The sequence below is a fragment of the Nyctibius grandis genome, chromosome 4, assembly GCF_013368605.1.
Source record: "Nyctibius grandis isolate bNycGra1 chromosome 4, bNycGra1.pri, whole genome shotgun sequence".
Taxonomy (NCBI): Eukaryota; Metazoa; Chordata; class Aves; order Nyctibiiformes; family Nyctibiidae; genus Nyctibius; species Nyctibius grandis.
This window is the reverse complement of record NC_090661.1, coordinates 79,300,381-79,328,240: the sequence shown is the minus strand read 5'-3', so window position 1 is coordinate 79,328,240 and position 27,860 is coordinate 79,300,381. Positions and strand designations below refer to the sequence as shown.

The 27,860-nt window shown below is 35.5% G+C and overlaps 1 protein-coding gene across 12 annotated transcripts in view; it reads right to left on the bottom strand.

Moving 5' to 3' along the window:
* The window catches only part of KCNMA1 (potassium calcium-activated channel subfamily M alpha 1), a 554,299-nt gene that overhangs the window by 179,644 nt on the left and 346,795 nt on the right, over positions 1-27,860 (bottom strand). For all 12 annotated transcript variants that reach the window (XR_011047946.1, XM_068398028.1, XM_068398027.1 and 9 more), the window contains 4 exons: positions 8,594-8,669; positions 4,374-4,449; positions 2,551-2,721; positions 806-897 (listed from right to left, as the gene is read on the bottom strand). Coding sequence is in view for 11 of the 12 variants with exons in the window: in XM_068398028.1 (XP_068254129.1) it covers positions 806-897; positions 2,551-2,721; positions 4,374-4,449; positions 8,594-8,669 (415 nt within the window). In the remaining variant the exon portion in view is untranslated. The remainder of the gene's footprint in view (positions 1-805; positions 898-2,550; positions 2,722-4,373; positions 4,450-8,593; positions 8,670-27,860) is intronic.

The window sequence follows — 27,860 nt, the reverse complement described above, 5'->3', positions numbered from 1 at the left end:
CTTCTTAGGATAGGTTTTATATGGTGTGTGGAAGAGAATCGCTTTAAAATCCCTGGTCATAGATCCTAAAATCACGAGTGTTTGTAATATTCGTATGAAGTCAACAGGAGCTGCATGAGATCTGAATCTGCTGTCTGAACAATGAGAAACAGCACTATCAGACTTCTGACATGGTCAGTCTAACAGAATAACCTAATCAACGTAAATATAGTATTTTGCACTCCAGTAAACCCAAGTTTTCTACAGAACTGAGTTGTTTGAAAATCATGTGAATTATCATTATCACTCAGTTAAGAGACAACCACATGATAATCTGATGCCCCAAACTTTGAAGTGACAAGTCAAACTTGTTCCAGAAGCTAACTGCATATGCAATAGCAGCATTTTTTACAAGATATGTCAGTGCAGCCCTAGTGGTTTCCAGGTTCTCTTGAAGTAGCGACAAAATGTTGTTACTTGTACCATAGCATAGCCCAGGTCTCTAATTACAGTGTGACAACTCTCCAGTGGTAACATCTGATGTCAAGGAATACAGCCTTACAAGCTGTGAGTCAGCTATTACCACCTTCAGGGGTTCTTTAAAGTCACACAACCACACCTGGTCTTTTTTGACTTACTTTCTGCCTCGGGTTGAGTTAAAAGTCCCGCCGTATTTCTTCCGATTAAGGATGAGAGCAGCAATTTCTGGCACGTAGCGAGCAAACATTGCCTACATGCATGAAACAAAAACACAAAAAAAAAAGAAAATGGCATGCAGAGAGTGTTCTACTGCAGCAGAGGCAGCAGAGCCTCTTGTGATACTTACTTTCTTCCACTAACCGCACTATAGGAACCACCATATTTCTTGCGGTTTCCTATTAACTCTATGATTTCAGGGACGTAGCTGGCAAACATGGCCTAAGAAGAAGATAGGAGACAGAAGAAAAGACTAAAAAGAGAGGCCAAAGAAAGGGGGATGATGAATATTTTCAGAAGATATATATCTTTAAGATCTGAAAATGCAAAAGAATTAGATCTATGAAGTTGTTTAAAAAGAAAATTTAAAAAAATATAAAAGTTCTTATCAAACAAAACAAGACGGCTCAATGTAAAAGTTGGCCTTGGAGAATGTGCACACCTTATAAACTCAGAAAATGGTCAAAAGAGGAAAAACAGGCACACAAAACAAAACAAGAACAAAATTAATTCAAACTGGTATCTAATCATAAAATACATTATGTCTAATTCTTCCCTAAGAGAGGAGGGGAAAAAAACCTATCCAAGCTCCACTGAAAAAAAAAAAAACAAAAACCAAGTATTACCACTACTGTTACGTTTCTATTTTAAAAGACAGACTTTTTCCCCCCATGATTCAAAAGAAGACAAAACGAAGATGCAATCAGGGGTTATTCCCCCTGTTGAGAAACAAAAAGGTCACCCACCACCGCAAAACAAAAACTTTTCCAAAAGTTTATGTTTTAAAAGGATTGGAATAACGCGTGATAGAAAAAAAGGTTTTGAGGAGAAAACAAAAATTATTCTGCCATGTTTTGTCCAACAAACATCTTCCTTGTGGCTGGATACTTCAAAGAGCTACTGCCAGTTGACATGATCTTTGTCTTCATGTGTCAATAAACATAGATGGGAATGCATATATTTATGCTCATATATATACTCATATATATGTATCTGTGTGTGTCTCATATATGGCATTCATAACATTAGTTATATACATATCACCCCTGTACGATGTATGTATACATGAAATCAATATATGAGAGTAAAGCAACAATATACATATGTATGTATGAGCAGAATATATATTGTGAGTCATCCATAAAGCACTTACCTTGCACAGTATAACTCTTAAACTAAACTTTGCTGTATTACAGAATAACATTGCAATAGGTCCTACAATATTACTAACACCGATAAATAACAGAAAAGTTGACGTAAGACAATTAGTAACTTTGGTGCTATGTACACACAGGACAAAGAACACAAGAATTTGCTGGTATAAAAGCATACTGGTTATGGCCATGTGATAAATTGTGAGTTAAAATTGTGCTACATGATATGAAAGGATGTTTGAAACTAAAGAGAATGTGGTTTGCCATCATCTGGATCAGGCAAGCTGCTCTTTAAGGCAGTCCAAAGCCACAGTGTTTGTTGGAATTCTGGGAAGGAACACAGAAGGGTGGGTAGGACTTCTGAAACCGCAAAGTGCCTTTAAGTATCAATAGCAGCCTCAAAAAAATGCACTACAGTCACTAAAAAGTAAAGGACTACAAATAACATTATAAGCTGAAATATTAAGGCACTTCATGTATTCACATGCATTACTCGTTTAAATGGATCAGAAAAATTCTGACTCTACTAAACTGAACTTATTTGACAAGCTCTGCCAAAATATTTATCTATAGAAAAAAAATGGGGTGTATTAAACATTTTTAAAAGTTTTAAAATTAATTTTAATTCACAAACCCAGATATATTATTTCCTCAAGTACAGCACTGAGATATACAGGATTAATTATTAAGGTAGCTGGAATAATAATAAAAAAGTTTTTACCAATCCCCCAAGGATGAAGAAGACCATGAAAAGGCGACCAAGGGTTGTTTTTGCATAAACATCTCCATAGCCAACAGTGGACATTGTAACCATCAGTAAATAAACACATTCCCAATATGTTAGCGGTTGATTATTTTGGAAATTTTCCCACGGATCCCCTGAGTTCTCCACCTAAAATGTACAAGAAAACATATAATGAATTAATAGAGTTGTACGACAAATTAACTCTACTTATATATGCATGCATGCACATATGCACATATATATATAATTTGGCATATAATATAAACTCTAGATCCTTTCCTGTGATTTATTTTGAACAACTACAGAACCTAACCCTGTCTCAATTATAGTATTACAGTTCTTTTGCCAATATGCATAGCCTTGCCACTCACACTATGGAAAGTATCTTTTCCCTTCACCACTAAATAATATAACTTATTAATGCAGCTAGGTAAATTCATTTTAAATCAATTTGTTCACAACATCTTCAGAGTGAATCTTACTTGTAATGTGATTATACTTCTTAATGTTTTTGTTTTAAAGCATTATGTAGCTATTAATGGCATTAGCGACATGTTAAGTTTAGTGATATACTGTTACTTTTCCAAGAAGCCAGCTACTGTATGTGACAAAATTACAAATTGTAATTAAAAAAATGTGACAAAATTAAAAATGTGACAAAATCACCACCAAAATCCAAGTTCTAGAAAACAGCGTTCCCTCCCTCCTGATGTAATTTAAAAAAGCTTTTGGGTTTCTTTTTGTTCAAAAATAGAAAAAGCTAATGTTTCTATGACAAAAATACTACATAACGTAACAATGTGGTCATCCATGAATGAGAAGTACATCATAAACGAAAACATCCAAAATTTCAGTGCATCTTTATACAAGTGAAAATTAAATTACTATCTGGTATAACAAGAAGATAAACATTCTGAATTTAATCTTATATAGCTGGATGCAGCTCAAGGTAACTCAAGTGAAGTCAATTAAATTGCTCTGGACCAACATCAGTATCATTAAATTATAATATTAGTCCAAAACCGTTCCTGAACAACTTATTACTACTAGCACCTTGAAAATTTTGTGATTCTAAGTTGATCATAAAATGTACTTCAAGGACAAACTTTTAACCGTATTTAATTAAATTTACCAAACAAATTAGTAAAAGCTATTAGTTTAAAATGTTTAAAATACACAGTTGACACACACCTATCATATATATGCGTATTCACATTTATAAACTCATACGTACTTCTACACTATCTTACATTTTTCAGGTATTGTTAAATGCGGAATAAAAGTCTATTACAAAAATCGATGTTATCAGTGACTGAAAGCTACACCAAAAAATATGAAATTTAAAAACAAAAGAGAAGGAAATCATCTCTAAAAAAATGCTACCCGGAATGTTAGCAATCCCATTACTTCTGGTGGAAATATAGAACTGCTTTTTTTCTGGCACAACCATTGATTTCCCAGGACCTCAGTATCATTTCAGCTCTGCCAACCCCTTCCAGGAAGCACTCCGGGTAGTTCTTTAGGAAACATTGCCACCTATCGATAAATTGTAATCATTCAAGAAGTTGCATCAGTTCAAGTCTCATATTTTACTGCTGAGGTTAATGATGTATTACTTACTATTCAGAATTAGTTTTGAGTAGAAGCCTAAAATTCGGGAAGCTGTGATGTCTTTTTTATTGTACTCTATAGATGCGTTAAGGGATTATCCAGAGCAAGGCAATTTCAGGTAATAAAGTAGCTCAGAGAGCAGACAATCCATGAGAAACAGTCAATGAAGTATTTTCAAATATACTTACCAAATGTATGAACCCAGCTGCTGTCAGCCACGTGCTGATAAATATAGAGCACAGATTCACTAGCTTGATGGAATTACTGAAAAGAAACAAAACCCAACAACAAATAGGAACTTAGACTGGAATTTATCACACACTTTTAATATATGCCTGTATACAACTGCATAAGTTAGACTGAAAGAGTCTGATGATGATTTCTGAAGAGATGCAGGCTCCCTAAAAAACTTAATCAAAAGCCTATGCAAAATATGTATTATTTTGTCTTTGCAGAGTCCACATTTGGATAATTTAGATAGCTTGAAAGAAAAATTCCAATGCATTTGAGAGCAGAAAGACAAATGGAAACCTTAGCTACATCTGTACCCATAATCAAACAAGTAGAAGTAAATAATGCTTTTTCACAAATAATTTGGTTGCCTCTCAGTACACTCACTGTCTCATTTTTCATTGCTATACACCTCAGCAATTCTTTACATGTACATATTCTACTACCCTGAAATACACCCACGCAGGTTCAATGATTAAACTGAGCAATGCCAATTAATATCAGCTGCTGAACACTGCATTTATACATGCAATTGAGTGATTTTTTGAATTATTTGATTTTTTGTTAGCTTGTCTGCTTCTTCTATATTCATTGTGCTTTTGACCCCAGACCTGTTGAGGCTTTAAAAATTAACAGCAAGAGGATGTTTTTGTTGCATACTCGCCACATGTTAACACTTGCATATAGGACCACAGGGCAAGGCTATTTCCCTACAGTTACAGCAAACAATTAATGAAGTACTGCAGCCAATCTGCAAATGTCATACTGCTTTTGTGAAAAAATTATAATTCTCAAATTAAATAACTTAGGTATTTTACTCTTCCTGTGTAAAGTCCCAAGTAATTTTCATATTATTCTGCTTGCATGAACTGCTATGGACTTCTTCATGGAAATTCATATGGAGCTAGACTATTTCATACTTCACATTCACATTTTTTTAAAAAAAAAAAAAAAAAAAAAGAAAAATTTGAAACCTACTAGTCAAACTCTGAAAACTCCTTTTAAACCCACTGAGTAGTATGTTCCCTGTTGCAGCCAGAAGTGATTTTGAAGCAAGGACCTCACTCAGTTCAGCAGAAAAATACCATACTTAGAAGTTTGTGGAAGATATAGAAGTAAAGCTTGCTCCCTCTTATCTTACAGAAATCACTATGATTTCAAAAGCTAAAAAGGATATTCAACAAATACACAAAGAACTGAAGTCCATGTATTACCATGTCTAAATAATCTTACCCGTTCATGGAACTGTATTGCAAACAGCTCTCATTTGGTTTTGAAAACATTTCTAAAAAAGAATTATGCCTCAGAAAAATCACTATTATTCCTAAAGCAATACATTCCAAAAGAATAAAAATCAGGAAAAATTCACTACCAGTGTTAGCAGCAGCAGTTCCGCAGTAGAATTAATTAATGTTTCTGTTTACTTTAACAAAATAAAAGCATTATTTTCTAAACAAAGTTGAGAAATTAACATAGAAAATTAATTAGACCAGATCCACTAAAAATATTTTTAAGAGTTACAGTTAGTGAAGTGGGCAACTGTGGGTACTAGGAAAGAAATACAATTGGATAATATGACAGATGCTGTAATGAATACTGCACTCAAAAATAAGATAATATACCAGCAGTTCTGCAATTAATTAGCATTCACCTACACCAACACATATTCCCTATTTCTCCTTTTCTTAAGATATGGCTGATTAAGGTTCATATTTTGTCGGTGATAACATTCAGTCATAGCACAAGACCCTAAACAACAGGTTCCTAGATTAAACAAAATTATAGAAATCATGCTGATGCAAAGCTCTATTACGAAAGCCTAAATATCATCCTTCCCCTGAACTTAGAACAGGAGGGGCTCCTGATACAATAATGTGTCAGCTGGTCTCCACATATTACTGTAATACAAATAAATGACAGCAGGCATTAAAAATTACTATTTACTTGACTCGTTTGGTACATTTTATTTTTGCAGATTTATTAAATATTGTACCTTATCTCTCCTCTATGAAATACTCCTCTTTCTGCCAGAGTCTAAATATAGATGAAGGATTAGTCACAAACATTTTCCTGCTCTTTAAGCTCTTTCCAACATCTGTGCAAAATCCCTTACTGTGAGCCCTGACTAAGCCTCTGTAGTTTTGTTGAAAAATATTAGAAAACAGTGAAGTGAAGGAGAGAAATTTTCAACTGAATACAACACAATTCATTCTATTTCATAAAACACAGGAACAAAAAACATTGAGTAAAATACATTTAATTTCAAATTAGGGAAACAAACAGATCCTTGGTAGAGTACAGTCTTTTAATACGTTGCAGTAAAATTTTGCTTTGCCTTACTGGTTCTTTTCAAATGTAATTAATAACTTTTCAGATATTCTAATAATTATCTAATACTCCCACACTACTTCACTAGTCTTCTCTCTGCCTCTATTTTTGCATTGTTTAGCTTCTTCCTTTGGATTCCAGGGTTTGGAACGGCCCTTCTGCCCATTGTATAAATAACATATGCTCCTTTAATCCTCTTATCTCAGTCACTAATTCCAGGAGTAATTTTAATTTACAGGTTAGAGTAAACATTTTTCTTTACTGGGTGAAAGAGGAAAAGGAGGACAGAATTTCTTCTCCAATTGCATCAAATATTAAAAACACAGCAATGCCTTTTGTACCCTATCAGTTTCTCATCTTGTCAGTAGTTACTTGATATTAATGCCAAGCACACTGAAATGCCTCTAGTCGAAAACAGTCATGTAAGGAAGCTCTGCTTTACAGGCTTTCTAATAGTCAACATTTGGGTTTTACGGATATTTGGACATTCATACAAATAATCACAGAGATGATATTTAATCTAAGAGTAAATTTTGCACCAGAGAAATGTTATTTAAATGAACAGGTCAATCTTCCATAAGCCAGCTCTAAAGACACTGAATGTGATTAATGCAGTATCCCTTCACTTAAGGATCTGGAAGTTTACAAATCCACCACTCCTGAAGGGGCTATTAGCCTTTATCCAAAAATCCTTTGAGTTTACGGGGCTTTTCCATTGACTGCCATTTCTTTTGGTAAGGTTGTTCTGTGTGATAAATGCAAACTTATTGGATATTCTGAGCTCCTGCACCAATTACTTTCCTTTACCATACTGGTAGCATTCTAAGCTACTGGACTACGTCTTCATTGTACATTCTTTGATTTCTTTATTTGACAAGAACTGGATTCCTTACAGCTAAAGACAGATAGTGTGACACTTTTACAGCAAAGAGACTAGTTTCAAGGTTAAGGGTTGAAGAAACAACTGTCTACCACGAGTGTGTACAAATCTCAAGGATCTATTTCCCCATTATTATTAATTAACATAGCAAGTAAATGAAGTTACTTGCATATAAAGCCTTCACACATGCATGATCAACTGGTGGAGAGAGCATAGGATTTCAGAATGGAACTGAGTTTACAGCAATTATTGGAAGCTGGGTTCACTATTTCAGCTAAGGCATTTTAGGGAATGATGAAAGCCAATATGTCTTCCACTGCAAGGCATGGGAAGGTTCCTTTTTTTTTTTCCTTCAAAGTGATCTGTTGTTCAAAGTTGTGCTTTTTCTGCACAACTTTCATGCATTAATAGCCTGAAGAATCAGTTAAAGCCAGGAGGTTACTTGGAATATTTTAAATATTGCTAATGACAATGAACACCATATAATGATAGCTGAGTGTAAAATTAATTTTTAATATGTTTTTGATGTGAAGAAGGATGCTCAGTTCAAAAAAAACCTGAAACAGAACCACAATGATTATTTCTCAAAATACTTTTTAGCTGTATTCTGGTGAATGAATTGTGATTTCTGTTTTTTCCAAGGCAGCGGAACATGGACTGATTATATGGAAAAAAGCAGTATTTAATAAGTGCAGAGCTCTATAATTCAGTCTGCTTTTAACTTATCAGCACCCAGTTTTGCTCAGATATTTAAAATATAACAACAGATCAAGTAAAAATCTTCTACTGATCACATGTCAAAAGATGCTGACTTTGATAAATCATTCATCAGCAGAAAAAGGCTTAAAGAACTGATAACAAGTGTTTTTTCTCCAGGAAGGAAAACAATGTATTACTGGGACCACAAACCTACGCCATTTAAGTTCCGTCACCAATGCAACTAACTCAGTACGTAAGAAAAGGTCTTACCTTGTTTTAAGGATATTCAGAAACTGCAAAATTTCTGAAAACTGTATCAGTCTAAGGGCTCTTAAAAATCTTAAACCTGCAGTAAAGAAAAAAAAAAGCTCTAGTAAAGAACAATTCAAATTATAACAACATTTCACTTAGAATGACAGTGAACAAGGAAATCAAATAGGTAGCATACAAAATGTCAAATACCTTTGAAATGTTCTTCCATATTTAGCAGTTCCAAGATCCTTACCAGGTCTTTTTCAAATTGTTTTAAACTTATTTCCCTAATAGCTGAAGTATCCTACTAGAAAGCCTTAGTTTATGTAGGAAGCCATGGGAGGAGACATACAGGCTGAAAGCTAAGGGGAAAAAAACCTCACTGAGGTTCTGTTGGTAGTTCTAGTGCACATGTCCTTCTCTTCCAGGCTGTCAGACACATACAGATCTGAAACTTCTCAGTTCTCCAAGCTCCCACATTGCTTAGTGAAAAATAAAAGATTATAGGCAAGAGATCTGATAACCTGGATAAAGTAGACTGTGTATATGCCTGATTAAGTTGGTAAATCTTAATGACGTAAAATCTTTTATTGTAATAATGCTCCTTACCTCCACCCTAATTTCCAAAATCCCAAACAGGAGAACAGAGGAATGACATATTCTCTCTTAAAAATGGCAAATCTACTACAATTCTTTCCATCATACTATAACTATAGGAATAGATTACTCGCTGACTATTAAAGTAGTAACTATTTTTACAAAGAAATAGCATTTTTGTGTTGAAATCAAGTTGCATGAATAGCAATTCCCAGACAACTGCAAAGCCAGCGAGACATACACAGAGAGAGCGTGCACAAGAGAAAATACTTTAGAAGATTAAGGGATTAAATTAAGAGATTTACACTGAGTGTAAATAATTGGACTGCAGATCTTTGGCATATGAATGAAAGTACATTGTGTATTATACATACACACAGCTTATAAAATTAAAATAAGGCATTGAGGATAATTTTTATTAGACAGTACAGCCAAGAGTTACATAAAAGTTGTGTAACATGGTATTTCAAAAGTTAGGTCCAGGGCAGCTTCTTTTCATACTTCCTCTTTATTGACATTTATTTTACCCATTTCCAGTGCTATAAACCACTTTTTATTTCTAGAAACTTAAGGAAAGACTGGTCCTGGTAAACATATAAACCTGGTCACAACCTTCATCATCTCAGTGGAGTTGAAAGGTTCCCCTCAACAGCAAAAATGCATGTCGTGAGATGGGTTTAAATCAAGGCTTTATTTCTGCAGTATTCTTGGAAAGTTGTTAAATAAAATTTTTACTCTAGTTAAGACTGATAAGTAGCCTTATTAAGTAGCCTTGTTAAGGCTCATAAGTAGCCTTAAAGTAGAAAATCACTCCTGTCCCTGTATTACATGGATATAAAGTTTCTTTTTCACTACTGACTGTGGGGAACTCTGAAAATTAATCACAACTTGAAAACTGGATTTGGAGATCTACACAAAAAGCAATAAAATGTTGCTTAGTAATTACAAACTTCAGATCTATTTGGAATTAGAGGATGATCATTTTGGATCATTGTACTGAAACTGAGAGAGACATGTGCCTCTGCTCCACTTGCAGTAGTTCCCACAGTTGCTACTTCTATCCAGAGAGATGTGGCTGCACAAGTGTGAAGAGGACCTTTACTAGCAACCCTGAACTTCCTCAGCTCTGTTGCATCCAGCTGTCTCCCTCACTCCACTCCCTAGAACTTTTTGAAAAATGGCTGGTGGGAGAAAAATCCTTCCTTTCAAATGCTTTGCATTGCATCTGAAGTTTATAAGACGGCCAAGTTACGCATAGCAATGTTTCAAAAAAAAGCCTGAGAAACATCAAAGTTAGCAACAAAACCTCTATCTCCAAACTCTTACAATGCTTAAGATATATTTTAGTTGGCTTCAATATATTTTTTTGTGGAATAAGAAAATCATTATGGATTAAGTTCTCCATTTGCTAGAGCTTATACTGTTTTAAAAAATTGCCTTCAGAAAATAGAATTAAAAAAAAAAAAGTGGAGAGTTTGCTTGAACAGTTTACTTGAACTACAAATGGAACTGGCTGGTAATTGTAAAAGGTTACAATCACCTTGTAACCTCTGTATCTTGTCTAGGACATCACCTGTGGGGCTGTGTTTTATAGCTAAAGGAATTATTACACAGAAAGGATATAATTTTGATCTTCAGAAACCTCAGCGTATTACCTGCTTTATGTGGTTCAAATATGAAGAACAAAAATTAAATGAAAGTAAGTTTTCCTTATCATGATGGCAAATGAATTCTTTCCAGTATTCTACTCTTCTCAAGAACCAAACAGTTCTGTTATTAGGTTCCTATACACATGTCATTTTATATGATTTTCTGTACTTCCTGTCTTGCAAATAATCTGAGTTCCACCATCCTATCAAGAAAGTGGTATTTAATAAGAATCTCTTCCTGTGTTCATAGTATCAGGACATAACAAGGCATAAGCCCTATTAAAAGGCACTAAGAAAAAGCAGATTCTCTAGATGAGATATTGAAAACTTCACAGACAAAATACCATGATCCTGTATGATGCTACCTCTTCATATGTTATAGACAACGTATTTATATTTAACTAGCTTTTGTAGAAACATCAGTCATGTTAGAAATACTGAATTTTTGTATTTATTATAAAATACATTCTATATTAGTCAAAAACATCCTCTGGTAAATCAGTATGTATAGGAAATAGAGATTAGGAAAACCCTTCATGACAATACACCTTTGAAGCCTATAAAAATTATGTATTTCAAGTATTTTCAATGCTCATTAAAATAATATTTTCATTTTTGCTTCAAAGGACCTCTAAAGGTCTTTTTTATGAATATCTGTTAGGAATATAATATTCTTTCTTGCTATGTAGAGAAATCACCTCATATAAATTTCATCAGCAGAATGAATAATGCAGGAAAACACTTTTGTTTGCCCTGACGGTCACTGTTCCTGACCAGGCGCTGAACAAGGAGTACAATCTGCCTCAGTGGGATAGTGTTAGGGTACTGGATTTAGTAATGAATCTACTGGTTCACTTCTGAGCTTTATAATTCCCTTCAATAGAAAATCTAGCCAACTGAGGGCTTTAAAATCCATTTGACATTGACTGACGTCAGAGTCAAGGAGAACCTGGCTCAGGAGGAAACAAACAGAGACTGGGAGTAGCATTCTTAGTATAAACCATGCTGAGAAAGGCAGACAGTTTGCAAATAGGGCTGAAAGGCTTATAGATGAGCAGGGAAGAAGCCCGTTTAAAGTAGGAAAATCGGAAATATTCATAAGGTCCAAAACAGTGTAAAAAAAGAACTCTGAAAAGTGATCTGAACAAAACACATAAAAGCACCGGACAATGGTAGGGCTGCAGCTGGTAGGTTTGAGTAACCTTGTTTCCGTGTACTCAGGGTATCTTGCTCTCAGGGGCTGAGCATGCAAGCATCAGTTAGTTTGGTGTTTGCCAGTGAAACCCACTATGCCTGCAGCATTTACTCCCCATAACACTATTTACACAGAGTCAGTCAGTCAAAACGACTCTACGTAGTAGGGATAAATTACACTGTATAATACACCAGTGTGCACACCTCCCCAGTAGGTTATACCATGTGAAGGCTTTGTGTGGTCTGTTGGCAACATCCATTAATAGTAGCTGAACTGAAACAAGGGAGAAAGGGGAATTCCCATTCTTGAATAGTTATTTTTAAAGCTTGACTGTGAAAGAGATGAGGTGCTCTTTTTGAATGAATCTGTTTGGCACTCTAAAACATTTCATAGCATTGACTGTTTGACCTTCTATAGTAAATTATGTGCATTTTGAAAGACTGCAGCTAATTCAGAGGTTTCAGCTTTATTCTTCAAATAGACTACAAAAAGCTGCTGCTGAGAATAAACTGTAAGCATAAAACTCAGATGAAATGAGTTTGCCCCTAAATGCATGATTATTTATATCACCTTGAACTTAGCAAGGGGATGATGAATCAACTGAATAATTCCCAGAGGAAAAGTCCACACAGCACTTCATTCTGGTGCTGGCATTAATAACATGCAAAAGTGTGCTTGCAATCATGCATGCATCCATAAACTGATGACACAGTAATCCTCACAGTAATAAACTTGTTGCAACGAGACAATTGTCAAACTAAAAAATGGCCTAAATTATTCAGTAGGTAGCTTACTATGAATCCACACAAGATCAAAATTAATACAAGTTAAAAGAGAAAAGATTTTGATGAGTCTTAACTCAAGAGTAACTATTGACAAAGCGTCTGTAAAAAATAGCTTGTCTCTGAAAGCTAGTCACATGTAATCAGTAACACAATGCACCATACTATGCTCTCACACTGCTTTCAAATCAAATTTGACTGACAACTAAGATGATGTTATCTCTTTCAGGCCCATCAACTCACCAAGAATAGAAATTTTTGATGCTTATGCATCAAGAAGAGTAAGCAAAATTCTAGAATACACTAACAAAAATTCCCATTTTCTCAAAGCTGTCTCAGCTACTGAGACAAATGTGTACATCTCTCTCCTCAGCAATATTTGGGAATGTATTTTATATATGTGGGGAAGAATATTTTCGTTTAACATGAAATAACTACAAAACCATTTTACATTTAAATGGTTTAATCAATATTGAGATAGTGTAAGTTTCTTATGTATTACAGTAAAGTCCATTCTAATTTTGCACATTGAATAGGATCCTGCCTGCTAAAGTTAATTGAGCAAACCGCTGAATGGAATGCTCAGGAAGTACTTGCTGTTTCATCTCCATCATGTCACTCAACTTTTTCTTGGCAAGAGGTTTTATATTGGAATTTTCTTATGAGATCTGAATGCAATAGGATATAATCTTCTATATTACAATTTGTACCAAAAATAAGTATCAAAAGATTTAATTTACCTAGAAAATGTCTCTAATCATGGAAAAAGATAGAGATAAAATGAAAGGCCTCTTCAGTTTGTCAGTCTTCTGCTTCTAAATGGATGACTAAAGTATGCTTCTGAGCTGGAGTTTCTTTGAGCTACAGTGCCCAGGATAAAGCTAAGAGATTCATAGATTTCTAGACCAGAAAAAACTTTTATGATTATCAAACCAGATTCCTCTCATAATATGAGACAAAGAATTTTAGTCAATAGTTTCTGCCTCTAGTACAATAATTTGAGTTGTAGATATGATGCTTCAAATGAACCTCCAAGTATACCAGAGGATTACTTTCTTACTGTGAAAATATTTGTTTAAATACCTGTGTTGCCTGTAGCGCTAATGGACCATTTTCAAAGTACACTGTGTATAATATGTTCTATTATTTTTACTAGGTACTTTCCTGGATAACATGTGTGGTACAATTTTATTTCAGATTCTGAGTGTTCAGCCTGGAATCTGTAAAAAAACCCCAACAAAACCACAAAACAACAAAACAAAACAAAAAAAACCCCTACCAAAACCAAAACCCACCAACAAAAAAAACCCAACCACATCTGACTCGCAGAGATCAAATGCCTACCTCCTGAAATTCTATACACTGAATTTAGATATGAAAAATTCACACATCCACATCTTTCAGGCCAATTTTGAAGGGTCACTAAGAGAGGCCAAATACCCCTCAAAAAACTGATATCAATCTTAAAATACTACAGAAATCACTGATCTGCGCAACAGGAAACAATATGCTCTGTTGGAATACTGGGCTAGATCTAGAATACAACAGGAGTATTTTTATTCATTTCGCTACATACTTGTTCAGTTCTGTGAGGTGAGGTGCAAATACTCTCTGGCTATAGCTTTCTGATTTTTTACTAAGGGCCCAGTAAAATGGATGCTTTAGCTCAAAACAGTGATATAAAAATGACCAATAAACTATGTGCTAGTAGCAATGCAATTACAGTAGAAAATTATTTTCTCTATAAAGTTTACAGCAAACCAAACTACATTATTTTAAGCTTTACTAGAAGTTAATACTTCTAATACCATATTTCAGCACCTTTAAGACTGTATTTTCCTGCCTGTCAGATAGTTTTGCAGTCTGTCGGCTGAACTGATGCTTTCCACTGGATTAATATGCAGCAATCAGGATTACCCATAGGTTACAGACCCGAAAAAAAGGAAATACAGAATTTTAAAACTATAAAGAGGAAGAGGAGGAAATCACAACAGCTAAACTTATTTGTCTTTAATGAGATTCTAAAAAACAGAAACAGGAACTGGGTTATTTCTTCATTCAACATGAAAGGTCAATCTATAAGAACACAATCAATCATTACACTATTTCTCATCAATGAGATACGTAATCCCTTTCTTATTGCCATATGTTGCTTCTTCTGTCAATAGCATATCCATAATATTGGTATAAGGCTTGAGTCCACAGAGATTCTGTATATCATTTCTATTCCTGACAAACCATTCACCCATTCATCAGAATGGTATCGTCATCAAACCTATGAATGGCTACTTCTACCCTATATTTGATTAAGACCATATGGTTTACTGAAGACTGAAAAAACACAGAATCCATGTTTAAGAAATCAGAACCTTTTCTGAGATGCATATAACAGAGGAGTAATTTTTAGAATGCAAAATTATCCTATCCTGAACGCCTTCACACAACCCAACAGAGCAACCTGAGATTCTACTCCCTGTAGATAGGTTTGAAAATGAAATCTCAAAGAACAAGATAAGAAGAAATAGCATGGGAGGAAAAGAATCTGCCATTCCTTGGAAGCAAGACAGCCAAAATATTTTGATACGTTTCCCTGCCTCTGTTATGCAAGTGTACAAACAGGGAAAACAGCCCACAGCACGAAAAAAAACAATACCCCATGAACCAAAACTGCATCAAGTTCAGAATCTACATAGGTTCTACACTAATTGCTTTCAAACAATGCTGTATCAAAGACTTGTTAATAAATCTCTCTGCTGTACATTTCTTTAACTTACTTTTCACCTGCTAGAATAATGACAGTAGTTTTAAAAATAATTGCTTAATAAATCCACCATTGCAGATTATTACGTTCCATCCTTCAATAAAGACTGGATTATTTGATTCTAGGTGAATACTGAACCCCTTTGATGAAGTATTGGAGATATGGGCACATTACAGCATGTGAATTCAGGAAGGAATTTTTCCTATAAAGCAACTGAAATCCTGTAGCACTATTTTGAAGTTGAAAAATTAAATATAATATCTTTTTAGAAAAGAATAACACTAGCACCAGAGACAGAATCACAAACTACAGTCCTGAAAAAAAAGTTTAGAGTTGGACCTTACCCCAGTACGAGCCGGCCCTATAACAAGACACCAAGGAGTTTCGAAAAGTATGTTGTTCTTCCTTTTCAGGGATATTATGTCCAGCTTTGACACGATATCCATTTTGGAACAATTCTCCAAGAGATTTTTTACGCCTTCTAGTAGTTTTATAAGCTTCTGTACGCGTGCCCCCAGAAGGGTTGTGGTAGACTAAAATCTTGCTGGGAATCATGACTATGTATCTTCAGCTTCAGGAGCACTGCATATAAGTATTGTGGTCCAGTCTTCAGTCACAGTATCTACTAACAGCGAAGATAGTCATATATTTACTCTTCTTTTTGCTAATTCAGTATCAACGTGGAGAGACAGCTCAGAGTTCTTTCTTTAACAGAACTTCTCTTTGGAAGTAGATTTATTTAACTGGACACAGAATAATGCAAAGTTCACCATCACATGTTGTTATCAAAAGATAATTCAGTATAATCTAGTCCATTTCTGTTAGCACGAAACAAACAGAATTAATAGAAATACAGAACTCCGCTGCACAGAACAGACTAAGAGTATCACAAACTGGATGGAGAAAACAAATCACAGAAGCAGGCAAGCAGTGCAGATGCTCCTCTCATCCATGATGTATTAGAGCTTAAAAGCCATCTTCTATCCGGATATTACCACATAAGCTTCTTTCAGATACACCAAAGAACCACACCCATTGATCCAAAACCCACAAACATGATGCTGTTCACTTAGAATTAACAGGTACTCTCCTAAAGAATATAGTTGTAGTTCATGTACATAAAGGGAATTGTTTACTGTGTGTTATTTTCTTTGACAACTTTACGTATCTGTCTTCTGGTTAAAGCTAGTATGCAGAAGGCAGAGGTCACATAATCAGCCAACTCTTACAGGATTTATCCCAGATGAAATAAAAAAAATCCAAACACAACAACCCTTCATCTAATCCCAGTTAATGACAGCTATATTACTGAAGGGAAAAAAACAAAACAAAACAATTTAGCGATCAAGCAAGAGCACAAAGAATAGAGCGCATTAGTTCTCTCAAGCAGACTTGCTCTGTGAATATTCACAAAACTGCATTTTTGTTCAGTTACCATCTCATTCAATTAGAAAAAAACTCTTTAAAATAAAATGTAAATGTGAGGTATTACCTTCCATGATATATGATACGCTTTCTTAGTCAACTTTCCTGCTTTGAGCGTAACCATACAAACTTCATCTTGAAAAGCTATCTTTATTTTGAGGAATATGCTTATCATTCCTTTTTTTTTGTCACCAGAGGAGCCACAAAGATGTATATGCCAAAAATATATCAATGCCATCTGGAGTACAATGCAAAGCAGACACAAAAATAGACTACACCATGTGCTTACAGGAAATGTACGGGATCTCAAAGTGTTTTGGAAATGTTATTAAAGTGTGACAATGCTAAATATAGAAATGAAGAAAACAGCACACATAACTTTCAAATTTCAAGTAATGTGCAGTGAGTGAATCAGAGGCAAACCACTTCTGTGACCCCTTTACACTGTAACCTTTACACTATGTTCTTACAACCCAGTCATGTTTCCACTGGTCACAACAGTAAAATTCCACTAAGTCTAGTGGGAATAGTTTTTGATTCTACACATATATGTGCAGACATATATATAACAGAACTGTGAGCACTTGAATCATTCCTCTCAAATTGGAAGGATTTGAACAAGGTGGTACTTATCTGTGTTACTAATCACATCTTGTAAGGCTCAAACTGAAATAATGTTCTACTTACTTTTTACCATATAAGGCATACTATTTTTCTTTCTTTTTGTATTTCAGCTTGAATAGTTTTATAACCTTGTTATTATCCAATTTTAAACCTATCATTAGTGTACTTTGTACTTAGTACACCAAATGCTTGGGTGTAGAATCCATTTTACCTCGTGAGCCTGGAAAATCTCTAAAGGAAAACAGTACCCAAGTAATAAATAGCAAGAGCCAAGCTGTTTAGTTTACATAACCTATATTTTGGTTTTAGTAATTTAACAGTATTCCTTTAACTCTCTCACCTCCCTGGCATAGCCAGATTTTTATCAATTTTCTCCCTGTCAGTGCACTGCTGAATCTGTTGCATATATCAAAATCTGAAAACATGAATTAAATGACAAAACCTGGAAATAAATCTAAAACAAACCTGTTCCACAAGTTAAAAATATGAATGTAAATATCAGCATCAGGAGGATGATGACATATTGTGCTATTCAGCATCACAGAGTCAGAGATGTTTGTACTACTTTCCTGTGCAGAAGTTTCTGCGCTCCAGTGGGATGTTTTTTAGCATTTTGTTCTACAATCTGATTATGCAAGACAGCTTACTGTTTTCAGTGATAGTACAGTTCTCTAGCATCTATGTTATCTACCTATTACTTGGCCAAATTTTTCATATCAGATGTAAAATTAGATTACAGAAAATTGTTCTCTGTAGGCTAAATTACTTCTTTTCTTCAACTGTCAAGAAAACTACCTTTTAGATATCCCATCACCTAGCTCAGATGAGCATCTGAGCGAAAGTCTGAAGTACATTTAAGAAAACACAGGCGATGCCCTTAGGAAAATGGCACTGTTTCCAGTGTTTCTGTACTTTTTCCTACCCCTGTGAAGGACACAGTTGACAGTCTCCTAGTCTGAGGCATACTTAAAACTCTGTGTTATCAGAAACACTGATAACAGTGTATAACTGTTATCAGATACGTGCAACCTGCTCGAAGGTATTTACTCCAAACTAATCAACATTCATTCTGTTCTAAAGAGCTCTAGGATGACTTGTTAAAACCTATTGTACCTTCAATGAATCCAAGCTATTTAAAGTATGTTATAACTGAAGTTTTCCATATTTTCAACAGAAGCATATCCTTGAAGCATATCACTCCATGACCCTCCCTGACTTTGCCATAAAAATGGATTGGTATACTTATGGAGGCATTACTACCATTAAATGACAACTTGCTTTCAAAGTCCATCCAAATATGAAACTATTAATCTCAAATATGCAGGAGAAGAAAGACTTCTCAGCAGCTGAACTCCGCTTTACCTTTGGCCATGCAGCAAATAGGTGCTTGCTATAAAATCTTGCAAAAGGGCAAGGGAAGAGCAGATCTTGGGCATATACAACCAACGTACTGGGTAGAAGCGGGTATCAAATTATTGTCCTCTAAAGCACAGGTTAGACAGGGATGACTGGTTTGCTCTGCTTTTGAGGGATACTGTCTGCCTACAGTTGTGCCCAAAAGCACAATCTAAAAAACCAATGAAACGTGAGGAAACTCACCAAGGACAAACCTGCTGTAGAGAAAAATAACTTTGCTATATCCAGTGACCATTCTCTCCTTGAAAATTACTTTTTAATTTATCTTACAGTAAGGCAACACAGAATGTTCCACATGTTATCTTTCCTCTCTTTCAGGTTGCTACTTCTGAAACTACAGTGCACAAGCCATTGTTCTACAAGAAACGGCCCTTAAAATTTTCATTGGTCCTATTTCACAAAGGTTAAAAGTATTATTCACAGAAAAAAACCAAACTGGTGTGTCTGAACATAAAACTATACAGGTTGGCCAACAACTACTTTTTGGTACAGCTTTGTAGCATTGTCTATGGGTTATGACAAAAACAGAACAATCTAATGTCCATTCTGCCAAGCACTTACCACTCATAAATCTCACTAAATGATTTAGAAGGTAAATTTACAATCCAAACTTGAGTTCCTGAAGAAATGTATGTAGTTGCATTATTTATTTATCTCCAAGTCCCAAACTCTTAAGATATTAAACCATTTTAAGAAAGCTTGGCACTAGTAGTAACAAAAACAGAGCCACTAGATATGTAGACATTAACTTTGCTGCTTTATACCGCTTCAGGCAATGACTATGCAGAGATACACCCAGTAGTGCATGAATAGCAGATCTTTACATAAAATCATGAGTGTATTATCTTGTAAGCATCACATTTTAAAAGGAATTATTATCCCACCAAACTGATGATGGTGCCATTTTTAATGAAAGGCTGAAAGCAGGAAAGAAGGATAAACAATATTCATACTTACCTCATGGAAAAAAGATCTAGGGAGAAAAGGAATTTATTCATCTCTCATTTTTCTATTTTTTTTTAATCTTACAGTTGTGTAATCCTTTCTAGATACTAAAGTCCATATTCAAAGAAGACACAAAATATGCTTTTTTTAATTCTTTGATTTTTGGAGAATAAATTAATTGGACGCTTTACTGATGATGCTACTAAAATCAAGATAACCCTTGAAATAAGAGGTTACACCTCTGCAAGCTAACCTTGCAGAGAGGTGGCACTGAAGGTTGGAAACCTGGGGTTTGTTTTTTAAAGTGCCCATCGCAACTCAATATAAAGTAGTTTCACTTCCTGAAGAATTACAAGTTAGCATCTTGTATAATTTTCCCTGGCATTCATCAGGAACAAATTGCACTAAAATCAGGAATATGCTATTCTGAGAGGCTGTAACCATGGGGCAGGACAAACGATAAGAACAAAAGGCAAAGGAAGGACAAAGGCCAGATCTAAAGCCTGTCTCATGCTGCAGGACGTTGGTTTAAAAAAAGACTTGCAATTCTGTCTCCCTTTGCTCCTGTGAGTCACAAGGCATGGGCTATAACTGCCAAAGAAACAATGAGCATACTATGAAATAAGACTTGAAAAGGAGTCAAATATTTTAGTTCTAATCAACTGGTAGGATATAATACATTCTAGCCATTGAACCTTCTTTAGCCTTTGAATTGCACAAAGAAAATATTTAAAGAATAGATATGAGCAGATCCAGACATTTGTATTAATTACAAAAAACAGGTTATGAAAATGATACACCACAAAATTCTATATGCGCTTATGACACAAGTGCAATAAAAAAAAAACCAAAACAGTTTTCTGACCAGATGGGTGCCAAACTTCATAAAATATTTACGCCTGCCCAAGAGAAGTGATGCCCTTTTACTCAGTGTAGAGAATGATTCCTTGCACATGGTTTAAATTTACATTTTAATAACAACAAACAATATTTCATACCAGCTGTCGGATTAAGGATTTAGGCATAAAATTTCAAAGAAATCAAAGATTATGGTTGCTTTTTGGAAATATGGCTGTCATGTGGGTCCATACACCACTTATCAGTATCCCTCACTTCATCCCATGCCAGTATTAAAAAGTAGTCTTCACCTATTCAGTATTGTATCATGTTTAAATACAAAGTCCGAGAACTGCAAGTGTCAATTCAGCACTAAGGCTCAATCAAGAATAAATCCAGTAAAGGGAGTAGCATTTAAAATGCCTCTCTTCAAATTAATGTCTGACAGAAAATCCATCTGTGACCTGCCTACTAAGAAGCAAATTCTCAGGGAGTGTCAAGAGCACACAAATGCTTACATTAACAGGTCAATGTAACCGAATCACTAGGAATAGATAGGGAAAATGTCTATGCACTGTAAGAGTAGATTAGAACCAATGCCTAGAAAAGTAGATGGCTAATGTTTTCCTAGAACGTGCCATTCCTCCAAATCTATGTATCATTTGCTATTTTCTGCTGAATGCAATGTATTTCTTATACGATCCACCTTGCACAGGATTGTATATCATTTTCTTTAGATGAATTTGCAAGTTAACAGTAAGCATGGTAGAAATCCAGATGAACCTACCTTGGTTTGTTTTTATTTTCTAGATGTCTCCACTTTTACAGTGCTGATATCTACACTTTACCCATAACAGGAGGGGAAGTGAAACAATGCAGAAGAATCCAAACTCACCATTAATATGGAATTTAATAGAAAATAAAAGCTGGGATCACACCGTTTTCTTTACAAATTATCCCATCTCATTTGAATTTATACTTGCAACATTTTACATGTAGAGACTCATGTTCATTGACTGCCATGCCGTCATGATATATATTTACTGTCAATTAACCACTATAAAAATAATTTTTTCTTAAGAGTTAGCATCATCCTAACCACATGTCCATCCGTTACTAAACACTTCATTAACTATACTTTAATAATAAGTATATGAATTTTAAATAATTAAATTGTATAAACATATACATAAGCTGTATATAATACACATTTTAATACATAATAATTACCTTAATTTATTTTATTATATACATAATTAATCACTTAAGCACATAATTAAAATGTGAACTTCTAAATAATATCATATCTGTTACCTACAGCAGCCTTCACGTAACAGAACATTGGTACGAAAGAGGAAATGGCCTCAAGTTGCACCAGGGGAGGTTTAGATTGGATATCAGGAAAAATTTCTTCACCAAAAGGGTTGTCAAACATTGGAACAAGTTGCCCAGGGAAGTGGTGGAGTCACCATCCCTGCAAGTATTTAAAAGACGTGTAGATGTGGTGCTTAGGGACATGGTTTAGTGGTGGACTTGGCAGTGTTAGGCTAACAGCTGGACTTGATCATCTTAACGGTCTTTTCCAACCTAAACGATTCTATGATCCTATGAAGTCAGATGTTGAATAGGAAAGGGTTGCAAAGGTTGAATTTTGAAAAAATAATAAAGACAAAGGTTGTGAAAGACATTAAAATCATATTAGGATTTTATATTTAACACACTGTGATTATTTCTTCTTCTGTCACAAGGCTGAAGAGGCATTACATCCTTGAGCCTCCCTGACTCACCTGACTTACCTCAGAGAAAAGCATCCCAGATCAGAATTAAGTAAAAGCAAGCAAACAGAGGGAAAATAATATTCACTCCTATATCAGCACACAGTGTCAGTGCTATACTTGGCCACTATCATTACAGTCAGCTCATAGCAATAAAAGACCTTTCTGCTAGGCTATGGAAGGACGCATCCACATCCCTTAAGTCTAGCATCAACTGAAATTATTCTGCATCATCAAGCACACAACACTGAACCACCATGGGGCTGCAGTGTAGATGAATGAGACTGGCATTAACTGCTAGATGCACAGTGATTGAACAGGAACCAGAGTATCTCTGTATTGCAGCATGAGTACACCTGTACAGAAAACCTCACACAGTTCTGAAGGAAAATGATCCACACAGTAAGGGGCTGAACAAAGGAAACATAACCAGCAATTAGGAAGACAATAAAGCTGATAAATAATTTATACTGAGCAGTAGAGTAACTAGGTGATAATGGAGAAATAACCATTGGAGAATTCTGAGTACCTCAGAAATCTCTTAATGCAGTAGACTAAACCATTTTACTCTCACTCATCTTTGCTTATGAGGAACTACATCATTTTCCTTTTGATTATGTAAATTATCATCTCCAGATACCCTGACTTGAATGCAAAACCTCCTGAAACTGAACTTGACACTTAAGATACTAAAAGGCCTATTCTTTTCAGCTAAACCTCCACAGTGATGCTACAATATTATTATTTTTAATCAACACAGCACTCCTTACAGGACAATGATGAACAAAATGCTGTATACTAGACCTGCCCCGGTACACCACACTTCCATCTGCCTTACCTAGACCTGCCCCGGTACACCACACTTCCATCTGCCTTACTTTATAGAAGCTGATTTAAAAAGAATTATTTAAAAATAATTTCCCTGTATAAATCACACATAACTGAAACAAGAAAATGGCTTTAGAAAAAAAAATTATACAAGTTTTACTTATGTAGAAAAGCACATTTTTCTAATTTCAAATATTATTTTTAATTTAAAAGATATATTATTTTATTTTTGATCTTTATCTGCCATCTGCTATATTTTTACTAGAACAAAGAGAAGAGCTGATAAAGTCAAATAGGCTGCTTTTCCAATTATTCAGCTTTTGACCTGAAGTAGCAACTAGGGAGGTTTCCTAAGAAATCTTACTGCTGGCAAATGCCTGTGCAATTTTGAAGACAAGATAAGTTTAGATAGCTGGAACTTAAAATACCAAGAAAATTCACATTCTTTGGCTTCATATTGCTTTACAAATATCAAATCAGAGAAGTAAGATCAGTAGATAGATTTAGAGCAAAACGTTTCGTAACTAACATAAGCCGATACAAAATTTGCAAACACAATGTACTGATTTCGTCAAAAAGAATTAAAAACTAAATGCCTGAGTGAAAAAAGTGTACTCCAAAGTTTAGTAGCAGCTTATTTAACACTGCTCCATACTAAAAAGTTCCCTGAACAGACGAAACTAGAAAAAGCAGCAGAAAGATCCAAAAGCATGAACTTACAAAGAACAAGCAAATGCTGCCCTCTGAACACCATTAGCTTTACTGGCAAAGACTTCCCGACAATCCATCAGGTTCACCACTGCAGTGCAAGTAGTTATGGAGAAGTCAATAATTTCTGAGACACTTTTGTGATGCAGATAAAATTTCATTCCATTTATGGACTAGATTTTTTTCTGCTGCATTTCTATTTTTATTTTATTATTTAGAATTTAAGATAGTATGATACTAAACACTGCTGAAGGTGATAAAAAGGTTAATGAATGCCAAATGCCTGGGGGTCAGCAGTGAATCAAGAATAAGTCCTGTATAATGCAGGCACGGACACTATAAATACAGAAGTAGTAGAGAAGCTTAGGCATTCAAAAAAATTGATGTGAAACAAGTCATAGAATCATAGAATGGTTTGAGTTGGAAGGGACCTTAAAGATCATCTAGTTCCAACCCACCTGCCACAGGCAAGGACACCTTTCCTCTAGACCAGGTTGCTCAAAGCCTCAGCCAACCTGGCTCTGAACACTGCCAGGGAGGGGGCAGCCACAACGTCTCTCAGCAATCTGTTCCAGTGTCTCACCACCCTCACAGTAAAGAATTTCTTCCTAATATCTAATCTAAATCTACCCTCTTTCAGTTTAAAACCATTCCCCCTCATCCTGTCACTACTTGCCCTTGTAAAAAGTCCCTCTCCCGCTTTCCTGTAGGCCCCCTTCAGGTACTGGAAGGCTGCTATAAGGTCTCCCCGGAGCTTTCTCTTCTTCAGGCTGAAGAGCCCCAACTCTCTCAGCCTGTCTTCATAGAAGAGGTGCTCCAGCCCTCTGATCATCTTCGTGGCCCTCCTCTGGACTCGCTCCAACAGCTCCATGTCCTTCTCATGTTGGGAGCCCCAGAGCTGGATGCAGTACTCCAGGTGGGGTCTCACAAGAGCAGAGCAGAGGGGGAGAATCACTTCCCTTGACCTGCTGGCCGTGCTTCTCTTGATGCAGCCCAGGATATCGTTGGCCTTCTGGGCTGCAAACGCATGTTGCCGGCTCATGTTGAGCTTCTCGTCAACCATCACTCCCAAGGTCCCTCTCCTCAGGGCTGCTCTCAATCAGTTCTCTTCCCAGCCTGTATTTGTGCTTGGGATTGCCTCAACCCACATTCAGGACCTTGCACTTGGCCTTGTTGAACTTCATGTGGTTCGCACAGGCCCACCTCCCAAGCCTGTCAAGGTCCCTCTGGATGGCATCCCTTCCCTCCAGCATGTCGACCCCACCACACATCTTGGTGTCATTGTCAAACTTGCTGAGGGTGCTCTCAATCCCACTGTCCATGTTCTCAACAAAGATGTTAAACAGCTCCGGTCCCAATACCGACCGTGGCAAAAAGTGGCAAACTATAAAGATACTGTTTTCTTGACTTACGTCAATATTGTATGAAACTCTGCCAGATAGTATAAATATCCTGCAGTCCAAAACTTCAGAAAAAAGCCTTAAATACTTTAGCTGGATGAACACTTATCTCTATATCTCAATTTTTCCTTCTCTACATGTCACCTGACTTTGTATGGCAAATTACTGCAATTGCAAAAATTGAATAGAGGATTGAGGAACAGACTGAAAAGGAACGTAGCATTGTTACAAACTATTATCCATCCAGCTGTTACTTCTGAAATGGCACATAAGCAGGAAGGTCAGAATTTTGCTCCTATTGATGCCTGAAGCACAGAAGCACAAGAAGTAATTTTACCTAATTCCAATGGGGTTTTGGCCTATCAGGTGATGGTCAAGCAGTGCATCTAAATAAATATATTAATGAAGTTTCTCCTTTTGAGTTTGGAATTAGAAGAGTGAAAATCTTAATAAAATCCTCTCTTGACTTTTCTTAGATTCATATATATAAAGCTGAGTAAAGGAATTGCCACAAGATTATTGAAAGGATAAGAAAGATCTGGTTTATAGAAACCTCTCAGTTGAGTACATAAGTTCATTCAGACCTCTCTGATATTCAGTAAGAACAGCCACTATATGAACTTCCTAAAGTCTCGTGCAGAATTTCTAACTTCCAATCGTTCTAGTAAGATCCCAACTATCTTTGCATCAGTTTATATCAATTCCAGTCTCAACAGGATTTGCCTATGACTAATTCAGTCTTGCAAAAAGGTTGGGAGGAACATGGCTAGGGTGTGTTATTTTTTCTAAATTACTTAAACTGCATAATGCATCTTTTCTTAATTCCAACTAAACTAAGCCTCATGCACCACAAGAGCACACTACATTACAACTGGTGCTGAATTAATGAGAGCTACATGGACATCTCAGTACATTTAGTCCAGGGCTTAGACGATAAAAGAGATCCTTTAAGCTGTGTTACAGAAGTTAGATGCTTAGAAATACAAAATGAGCTGAAGCTCAAAAACAGTCACCAGAAATCATAAAACTTACGTTAAAATTACCAGAACATAAACTCTCATGTCCTAGGTATAAGGACTTCTGGTTTGGGGCTTACACAGATATTAATTATATTACTTATAAAGTATAAAATAGTGTAAACAATAAGCATTGAAAATTCACAGTTGAGAAGATCACACTCTGCAACAACATTACTCAGATTCGATGTATTAAAAAAAAAGTCACCAAGAAATCAGTGAAAGAAGCTTTCGGGGGGGGGAAAACTACCAGATAACGTATAATGGACTGAATGCCTACAATGTGCTGTACAAGTTAACATACTATCCTGGAGGGAAGACATGAAATTTTATTTTCAAGTGGTCTTTCAGCTGACTTTCAAAGATAAGAAACAGTTAAGTAGAAAAAAAATAATCTTATCTCTCATATTACCATTCAGGAAAGTGTGCAGGTTAGTTATACGCTGTAGGTAGCTCAGGAAAATCTGGAAAGCATCTGACCAATGATAATGCAGTAATCTTTTTGGACACTACGAGCAGCATTTTTAAATGCCCCTCATGCAAAGGAATACAAATGCCAGATGACAGCATAACTGAATTATGGGTTCCCTTAGCAGTTTGAGGAAAAGGGTTTTCTTCTTTTAGAACATTATTCCACATTCTATTAAAGACAAAATTGTACAGTTTGGGTAGCCTTCATTTGAGCAGAAGGGACTTAATCACAGAGCCTGAAAGACCACTGAAACCATTAGAGAACACGAGAGCAGTCAAAGTAATTAAAATGATAATAAAAAGCAGGATAAAAAGAAAACATTAGAGTGTTTTTTCACATAATATCGAGATGCTGAGAATGTATTTTGATTAGACAAGAAGAGATATGGAGAGAAGAAAATTACATAATATCTTACAAAAAAATGCAAAATGTTTAGCTATTAAGAGGAATTGCAGTGATTTATTTTTCAGCATAAATCCCATATACTTGATATTACCATCCTATTACTATCCTAGAGAGAGTATGACAATGAAATATGAGTGAAAAAGTTAAAATCAGTTATTACAAACTACTTAGAATTTAGCAGTCCATCTATACCAAAATGACATTCTGTGTTTCTGAATCACTAAATTTGGCAGACTGTGATCATGAATGTTATCGATCGATGTCCAGAAAAAACGTGAAGTGGAACACTAACTGATGATGACAATAGACAGTTTGGGTATATCAGATGATGTAAAGTGTAGCTGCTTATGTTCCTTTGCATAATATATGTGGAAAAAGAAGTTTGATTTACACCATGGAAATGTCTACCTGAAAAACATATGCTGACGAATATTAATATACCTTTAGAAG